General features: G+C 39.0%; 1 protein-coding gene across 1 annotated transcript; it reads right to left on the bottom strand.

Annotated features, from left to right (window-relative positions):
- Positions 1–4330: 4330 nt before the first annotated feature.
- Positions 4331–9438, bottom strand: irx1 (iroquois homeobox 1). Its single transcript, NM_001201422.1, is given in 4 exon segments — positions 4331–4708; positions 4805–4874; positions 5271–6273; positions 8812–9438. Coding segments are annotated over 4 exon segments (1404 nt in total). The 5' UTR covers positions 9085–9438; the 3' UTR covers positions 4331–4650.
- Positions 9439–9639: the final 201 nt, after the last annotated feature.

Raw genomic sequence — 9639 nt, 5'->3', positions numbered from 1 at the left:
TATAAGGTGAACAATCCCTTTATGGTACACTACTAATAGCTTAAAAAATGTTCCTGTGTAAATCATTGGTTTTAATAAACAACATGAAATGTGCAGCTGCTTATTGGTTTCTGCACATCCCAACCATAAATGCAACTAGTACAGCAAATTTAGCTGTGTACATTATGGGCAAATACACATGGCATGGGTCTGTGTGTGTGCGGGTATCATCTATATAAGAATGAGATTGGAAGCCAGTCCACATAAAGAATGTTTCAATTCATTCCATGTATCATGTTTTATTGTTTTTAGTTAAAGGCAACAGTGTGAGTTTTTGTAGCATTTCTTTAAAATCCCAATATTACACAAATGACTTTTTATGCTAAAAACTTTGCTTGGAAAAAAAATCAGCCAAGCTGAAAGAACCTTGTGGATAAAAGTGCAGGACTATCCAGGGAATTGTTTGTTTTTATTTTATATATTATTTTTATGCAATACTAGCAGCATTTTTGTTGGAGTTTTTTTTTTTTTTACTTCTTTTTTCCAAATGAATTTCTCTTGTGCCATAAACCTTTCGTTTTTGTTGCCTTTTTAAAGCTCTCCCCCCCCCCCCTTTCCTTTTAATCTGTCTCACCCTAAGGCAACAAGGAAGATATTGTGAGAAGTGACAGTATAATTATAAGCACTCCCTTCCTCTTTCCTCCATTCAAATCTTGTCATTTGAAGTGTATGCTCGTTACTAAATTAATTTTGCCTGTATTAAAAAAAATCATCGTTGCCTTAGGTAAAACTGCCACTGGTATCATGCTGGGTTTTCACTATATAAGGGAACAGTGTTAAAGGGTAGTTATGTTCTGGAATACAAGGCAAGTGTAGCTGCCCACCTGCTTGGAATCTATTCTCTCTTTGTTTCCCAGGGCAGATCTAATGATTGAACTAATGAAGGGCTGTTATAGTCAATAATTACCCATCGGTTATTTAAATCAGATCCCATTTGCCAGACAAACATTAGCCCAGAGCTACAGGACATGGCTTCTCCAACCCCACCCCTCCTGATTGCTCTCTCCCTTTGCTTTTTTGCCTTTCTCTCTCTCTCTTCGCCTCCTCTCACCCTCTTTGCCACTTTTCCTAGTAAACCAATCTACTCCCTTTCTCTTTCAATGTTTTAATCTACAAGGACGACTGAAACTTTATAGTGCATGATTCATAGAGAGAACCTGCTCTCGGAGCTATGGTGCATATTACATTAATCAGTGTCAGAGCACTAAAACAGATATGAATATGAGTCTGTCCGTATTTCAGAGGATATAAAAGTGCTGGTGATTAATTGATCATGGCTAAAAGTTCTGAACCAGCAAAGTGTAAAACTTAACACTAGTCAGGCTGATCTTTCCGTTCATGGTGGGTGCTGCTATCTGCCCTACGTTTATGGACAGAACGTGCAGCGGGCAAATAGTCCTTAGCTGTAGCTCGTTTAAAAAACATTCTATCGCACTCCATTAATTTTCAATAAACTTCTAAAGCCCAGTAACTGTTACTGAGATATGTGCCCCATCAAATAAAAAAATAATTTAATGAGTAAGGTTTTGGCCTAGTATAAAACGATTAAATTCATTTCTACAGCAGTGCCATGTCTCCCTAATAGTGAGGAGCACAGGAACTGAATTTATAACAAAATATTATTTCTTGATGGATACGGAAATTCATTTCCAAAGGTGACCTAAATTAACATGAATAAACGTATACCGAATTAAACTCGTGCTGAATTATATGAATGTGAGCTGGGCATGGTTAAACCATCGACCTTGTTAATGCAGAAAAAATAGAAAGAATAATACAATTATAGGTAGATTTGCAATTATGTGGCCGTCTGAATATACTCACTTATTAACTTTCTTACCTATCTGTAAAAAGTTGTACAGGTTTATCAGCTCTAATTCGTACAGTAATTACTGGTATTTAAAGTAAAGATTAGGAAATTTAATTAAACTATTAGAGGGAGAAAAGTGCTACAAAACGGCAGGGAATACATTTGAGTACAGCCCTCACTGATGTATGGACACACAAGTGACAAAGGCCTCCTATTAATGTGTAGGAACTCACACCAATTAATGTTTAGACATCCCAACGTGCAAGAGTGTGTTTGTGTGACTGTTGGTGAAATATACAATCTTATGCAATTCAATTACTGTACTTACATACGATAGAATTGTAAATGACGCAGCTCTATATACAAATACGAATTAGCAATTCAAAGTGCATCAGAGAATAGACTGGTTTTGCAGGCTAAAGAGAAACGTAACGCCCTTCTGCCTGCAATTTGTTAAATCTTAATTAACCTCATTCAGTGGGTAGGCACAGTACAAATATCAATAATGATGTCCCTAGAAAGCCAGTCCCCCTTTAACACAACTAAATATCCATTTTGATTGTACAGGGTGAAATTGGAGGCTTACATGAGCTATTTTGTAGCCGCCATATACAGGCATCTAATCGAAATAGTTCAGCATATGTCCTTCTTCTCTGTGACACATTACAGGGTGCTAATAAGTCTTTCCACCTTTCTAATAACGAATTTGATGGATTTAAACTAATTTTATCCAGCAGCCATATAAATGTATAGTCATACAAATACCGTTTTAGGCGATAAAACTACTATAAGATTGTAGTTGCAGTTGACTTTTATTTGTAGTTGATTTTAATTACAGGTTGTAGTTATAACTGATTGTCGCATTGAACTACGGCATTTTTACAATAATTTGTAAGAAGTGTGGCGGTACCAATATAAGTCTATAGAGGGAGCTATTGCACTAAAATAGAAAGACGTTCTAGCGTCGCCTAAAGCTGAGAATCTCTGAGTTTGCCACGCTGACACTCATCAGAGTTTCTTTTCACAAATTAAAGCAGTGTGCTAACTTCTAGAAACTATAATAAAGGATAAAGCATTTGCCCAAAATTATCACACGGCCATTTGCAGCTTCTTAGGTGACTAAAATCAAAGCATTATATGAAAATCTGCGTATGAATATCTGTCTGTTCTGTTGAAATGACACCCACAAAATGCAGGAGCTTTTCGTCACTTTTAGATTTATAGTGACATAAATGAAAAAGATCCTAATTTGCTAATTAAACAGGCAAAACATATACACACGATGAACCGTTATAATACACTATCAAAACAAAAACAGTAACGGTTGTTTCACAGAAACGTGGATTTTTGGAAAAAATAATTACTGTATGACCATATCTGGGATTAGACTGTCATGCTAACAGAAACCGACAAGAAAGACATATGATGAGGCTGGACATAACCACTATTATTTGATGAAATTATATTAGTATTTTGTCCTCCACACAGTACTGTGTGTATGTACTGTACACGACTATAAGCAAGGGGCGATCTAATTTGTTTGCGCCTGTACAGACAACTGGGCAGATAAAGTGAGCTTTGTTTTTTCCATGATCACCGACCTGATTCTTAAGGGTGTTTCATTAATATTTTATTTACAAATCTCGCCTTACTTCCGACAAGTGCTTGTTCTAGGACAGTTCTGTTTTAATAGGGCGTCTCCACATTATTCCTTAATGACTATCCCAGCTGCTTCATTCCATTTACCACCATGAACAACCATCTGGCATCTTATTAGCACCTCAATGCTCGTTTAGTGTTTTCAATTAGAAATTAAAAAAGCAGGAAACACTGCAAAAATATTACAGATTTTTAACAGATTGCCTAAGGAAGATTAATGTTTTAACAAATACGTTTGCACACTCTTGGTAGCAATACTGCTGAAATATATATTTCCCTCAGCAATTTTTAAACTATAGTGGATTGACCATCTCCTGATAAATATTGTGATAGTCCTAATAGAACAAGTAAAGGGGACCGTAGGTTTTTGCCACTTTATGGACTTGCCAGTGTGTTAAGTGCTCACTCCTCAGGGATTAAATCAACAATTGTGTTTGGGATTCATTATTTATAATCTATAAAGCTAAATTGTAATCGATATTTGAATGAGCATAGTTCAAAAAACAATTTCAACCAAATCTAAATAAAAAGAAAACAGTTGGTTGGGGTTTGAAAAGAAATTATACAAGAGAACAGATTGTTCTAACTCCTGTGTGGGAGTGCTAGCCACAAAATCAACCATGACAAATTGTTTCAACGTAGCCTTTCACTTCATAATGAATGACATTAAAATGGAAATTGTCAGCTTAGCGCTAAAGTATGTGAAAATAACCAAAAGTCCTAAGGTTTACTCAGAAATTCCCTCATTTAATAATACCAGATTCAGAGGGGAGACATCTAAAAAACTAACAATCATTTTAAAAATTCTCAGAAATGTAAGGATTTTTCATAATTTCATTTAGTTTATTAGACAAAAATATATGATTTAGACAAGTTCTTGCTTGCGCGCTATTTACAATCTGAGATCACTTTATATACAGAGAGAAAAAAAACACAAATACTTGGGAAACATAAAAAATATCCGATCAGGGTTAGTTTTACACGTTCTGAAATGGAACACGGAAAGAGGGAGATCCGCCTAGAAAAATTCGATAGTCTGAATGTGTAGCACATTATTGCAAAAAGAGGGTAGGAGTCATTTATAAGATACCCATTTGTGTCCATATTTTGGTAAGGTCTCTTTTAATCGTTCCTTCTAGCAGTCAGGCAGAGGGAAGTGCTGTCAATATACGAGAGGTGCCTTCTTGCTGTGAAAGGGTGCTGGAATGAAGGAAATAAACACAAGTTAGCGATACAAATTTTAATGATATCTGGCTGCTTTTGACATTTTTCTCTTGGTTTTTAAGGAATACTTACTTTTCACGAACAGCTTGGAAGGAAGGTTTTAACTGAGGTGGAGATTCGGTTCTGGGTAAGTTTTCTCTGTCTGTGAAGAAAAGAAGACATCAGTTAAAATAACAGAAACACTGCACAGTAAGTGTTTAATGGTCACTTTCTATTTACTCCTCTCTTTACTCATTATCTCATTCACAGTCATTGCAAGCTTGCCTGAATCTGGGCTGCTGAGAAATCTGTAGCTTTCCAGCTTGCAACTGAACTACAACTATCACTATTCCTAGAACTCTAGTCATGGTATCTTGGGTGTTGTTTAACTGCATCACAGTGCAGGGGCTTACATTGGGTCTTTTCTTCATACCAGTGTGTTTAGAGTCAGATTGCTAAATGTTTAAAAGGCTACATTGGAAGAAAACTGACACCCTCTAGACAAGTTTAAGATTGCAAAGATCAGTAGGTACTAGGCATGTCTACCCTTCCACCTTACCTGAGTGCTTGGGGCTGGTCCGTTCTGGAGTTTTGTCGCTGCTGAGGGAACTCAGGTTTGTTGCTAACAATGGAGCTTGTTGGTGAGCCTGAAGGTGATGGTGGTTATGGTGAGCCGCATGGTGAGGGTTTACTCCCAGCAAGGACCTCATGTTTATCAGGGAGCTCTGTGTGAGAAAGGCCCCGTTTGTCCAGTTGTGAAATTTGCCAATTTGGCATGTGTATAGTCCATGGCTGGGGAGAAAGGCTGGGTGCTGAATTGGGGGAGATGTGTGATTGGCTTGAGAAGGTGGAGGAGAAGACTTCAAGGCCCCATCTGGACTTGTTGCTGTTTCTGCCAAGGACCAGATTTTTGGTTTATTGTGAGGTGGCACTTGTATGTTGCCCTGCCCACCGGGGCTTACTATTCTGGTATTGCTGGTATCAGAACTTTCCTTACCAAGGGACAATGAGTCTTTTGATTTAAGTCCGTCGGAACTTGGAATCATCACTTCACTCTCCTTTTTCAAACTCTCTTTCTCGCCCTGTCTCAAGTGCTCCAGTTTCTCATCCTCTTCCTCATTGCTTTGCTCACCGTCGTTGTCATCAATTTTATCAATATCTATGCTTTCCAAATCTATTTCCTCGTCATCTTCATTTTTTTCATGGTCTCCTTCAGTATCACTCCCAAAGATGTTGTCATCTTCCTTACTCCTTGCCCCCCAAGTGACCTTATTCTCCTTCTTTAGCCTCCTCCGAGCGTTTGCAAACCACGTTGAGACCTGGGTGAGGGTCATCTTGGTGATTATGGCCAGCATGATCTTCTCCCCCTTGGTGGGGTAAGGGTTCTTCCTGTGCTCATTGAGCCAAGCCTTTAGGGTACTGGTGCTCTCCCTGGTGGCATTCTTGGGCCGCCCTGGGTCTCCATATTGGAACTGTCCATAGGGGTAATAGCCTGGAGTAGTGTGTGCAGCAAATGTGGCTGGGTGGACACCGGGGTTGTCTTTCAGTTCATACTGCGATCCCTGGAACACACAAGCAAATATAAACATTATTTCATCCATTCGTCTAACTTGACCCCTTAATTCAGCATATGACAAAAACTTATGGTAAAATGAAAAATGGATCAAAATTGGCCTTAAACTTTCCCATCATTAGCAATCAATCACCAATTATACATAACAAGGCCTGTAGGGTATTTTTTAACTAACTATGCAGACACTTTTGTTTCAAACCCAAGTGACTGTAAATTAAGGCTCTGGACCACAGAAAGCACAGCAAATCGTCATTTGTTATTAGAAAATATATTGTACAAACAGCCCCTGCGATGTGCACGACTGTACCATTGTACCACTAAGCGCAAACTACAGGAAATCTAATTCCCCTGAACAAACAGCTCCTATAGTCCAAGCAGAGTTTGCACAGGTGCAGTTTTACACTAAACTGAATAAGAATGATTTAAATATAATAAAATCAAATATAGATATAAATCCACAGAGGGAAAATTCAATTTCCCACACAGTTTATTAGCCACTTTTTCCATTCACAGCCAATGCATATACAGTATACAGTGTATTAATGTATTCAAGTTATGGTCTCATTTTACATTTCTTTTAGCTACATTTTCAAATCGTACTAATGAAATTCATCTCATTAAACCGATAAAGATGATAATGATCTCATCAGGTGTGTTTGTAAATAACATGTAATCTTTTTAATAACCTCATTAGGCCTCACATTATTGCTGGGCCCTATTAAGATGAATGGACTGTAAACAGGATTTATCATTTGCTCGGAATTAACCAATTCAGAATCACAGAAATAAAAAGACCACATTAGATTTCAAACCTTTTGGAAAATCTCCGTCTTTATATTTTACTCATATTTAAAGTAAATAGATATAAACGTATTTATTTGTGTGCTATTGTCCATGTTTAGAAATGTATCTGTTCTTAGACAGCTCTTTTCCAAGATGACACATTCAAATGTTGTTTCCAGGACAATAATTTGGTTTACTTTCAACAGAGAGTTTATCAGCTGTTTGATTACTGGTAAAAATCTAAAAGAATAGCGTGTGTGTCCTGTAGTGCCATGGTAAGAGGAATCTTATAATGCATTATTAATTAACTTATTTTTTTAATGCCAACAGGAATCATCATCCAAAACAACATATGAATACAATTTCCTTCATAATGCTCTACCTTTATTAATATGCTCAATTAATTTTAACAAGTTGAAAATACAATGTTATCTTTAAACTGAGAAATAATTTCTTAGCAACAAAATCACAAAAACCCGAAATACAAAAAACTTCAGCACATTTAACCAAGCAACAAATCAGGGTGTCATTTAACTGAGAGTGAAGGTATTTAAGACTTGCAACCTCATAAACTTTTCTGTCACGTCATTAGCTAGGGTATTATTTGGCAGGTCGGGTAGGATATTATATTGGACCAACATGGCAGGGAAGCACTTCAAATGTATTTAACATTCAGATACTTGGCGCATCACCCCAAAGGTAGAATAGAAATATAAAGACAATGTTGTTACATGACTGCAAATGTTTCCAACTTCAGCAGGAAACAAAGTTCCAAGGAATGTGTACATGTGATATACCATGCTGAGTGCTTCCTTTAGCAACAAGACAAAGTTACTCATTCAGCATGAAAAGAAAAGATGTACTGAATTTTGGATTCCTCTCCATATCAGTGATTTAGATATACACCCGGGAAATGGCTCTTCTAGCTGCACCAAAATTAAATTACCTCGCTTATATTTCAAACAGGAATAAGACCCCAGTGTTATTCCAACACGTTGTGTCTTTGTGTGTGTGTAACACAATTCTTGCACACAAATATGTGTGAAATCGTCTGCTTTGACTGCTATGAGCAGAGAGTACTAACAGCACGGATCTAGATCATTATAAATAAGTAAAACACATTATGGATTTTGCCTAATGCAAATATGATGTCCGAGTGAATAAACACACACATATGCGCACTGTGCACAAAGGGCTACAATTATTTTAAGGAGAAGCCCCCGCTGTCATTAAAAGGTCACAGTCACATCTATTGTTACGAGATTATTTTTACATGGGACAATAATAAAACTATTTGCCCACAACAATTTCCCTCACTCTGCATCTAGCACACCTGAGTATTAGAATGGCCATTTACTGGATGGAGTACAGACTTGTCAGTATTTACTTTAAAGCACAGGATATTACACCAGTTAGGCGCAATGGAATCAGGGATGCGTTTATCGGACAACGATTTTGGTATTCGCACCATTTTCTGCTGCACTCAGTAGAAGCTCGCAGAGTTATCGAGGCGGCCCTTGAAATTTGGAGGTGAAGTCCCTGAGAAGCTTGTAATCTATCGTGCAAAAAGTACGACCTTTACCAAGTCAGCGATCTGTTGCTTGCCTTGGGCTGAACTTAGCTGTCTGATTGTGAAATCAAACGTATGTAGTACTCACAGTCTTTTGCTGTCAGGGGGTGCTGGGAGTTCTTAAGGGGCTACAAGTTACACATGAATGCAATTTAGCTACTGGCTGCTACTTACCATTTGGGAGAAAAGGGTGAGATCGGTGGTGTAGGGTAGAAAGGCGCTGTAGTTGGGAGCGCTGTAGGGGCTGGCATACATGCCCAGCACTGAGGTCACTGCCGCGGTAGAACTGCTGCCCAGATCAGCTCCTGTCGGCCTTCCGGATCCGGCTGCTGCTGCTGCGGCCGCTGCTGCCGCTGCCGCGGCCAAAACACCCGGCCGTTCGCCTCCATAGACTGCAGCCTGGCCAGCGCTCAGGTACTGGGGGTAGCCCAGCTGAGGGAAGGACATGTCTCTCCGGCAGGGAAATCGCTGCCACTCCGCGCACAACAGCAAGTACAGGAGAGAAGAAATGTATCTTAAAGGGGAGGTAAAAACTGATCTAAATAAAAAAAAAAGAGCGAATTGGTCAAGGACGGGGCCAAAAAGTGAGCAGTAGAAGCGGAGTCCCTCTCCCACTGTGCGCGTTGTACAGAGGGAGCTCGGATGAGAGAAAGGGACGAGGTGTGTGGATTCGTTAGGGTGTCTCAGTGTGTTTTTTAGCCCCCTCAAATCTCTGCTCTTCTGTGCTTCTAAATCCCTTAGATGTGATCTGATCAACAATTGAGCTCCAACTGATGTGTCTGCCCTTAGGTCCTGGGCTGATCTTTCAGATACAATTTGAAGTTGATGCTTTGATTGGCATCCACTTGAGCTGCAGGCCCCTCCCACTTTAGAGCATGTGGCCTGAGCATTGGCTGGGGCCACTTCACTCTGGAACAGAAAGTGGATGTTTGTGTGTGTGCAAGTGGATGTGAGTAAGGCTCCCTCTCTCCCCCTTCCCTGGGTGCCTGGACTGTGGATTTC

Source organism: Xenopus tropicalis, chromosome 6, assembly GCF_000004195.4.
Source record: "Xenopus tropicalis strain Nigerian chromosome 6, UCB_Xtro_10.0, whole genome shotgun sequence".
Classification (NCBI taxonomy): Eukaryota; Metazoa; Chordata; class Amphibia; order Anura; family Pipidae; genus Xenopus; species Xenopus tropicalis.
Note: the sequence above shows the minus strand (reverse complement) of the source record. Positions and strands in the feature narration are given on the sequence as shown.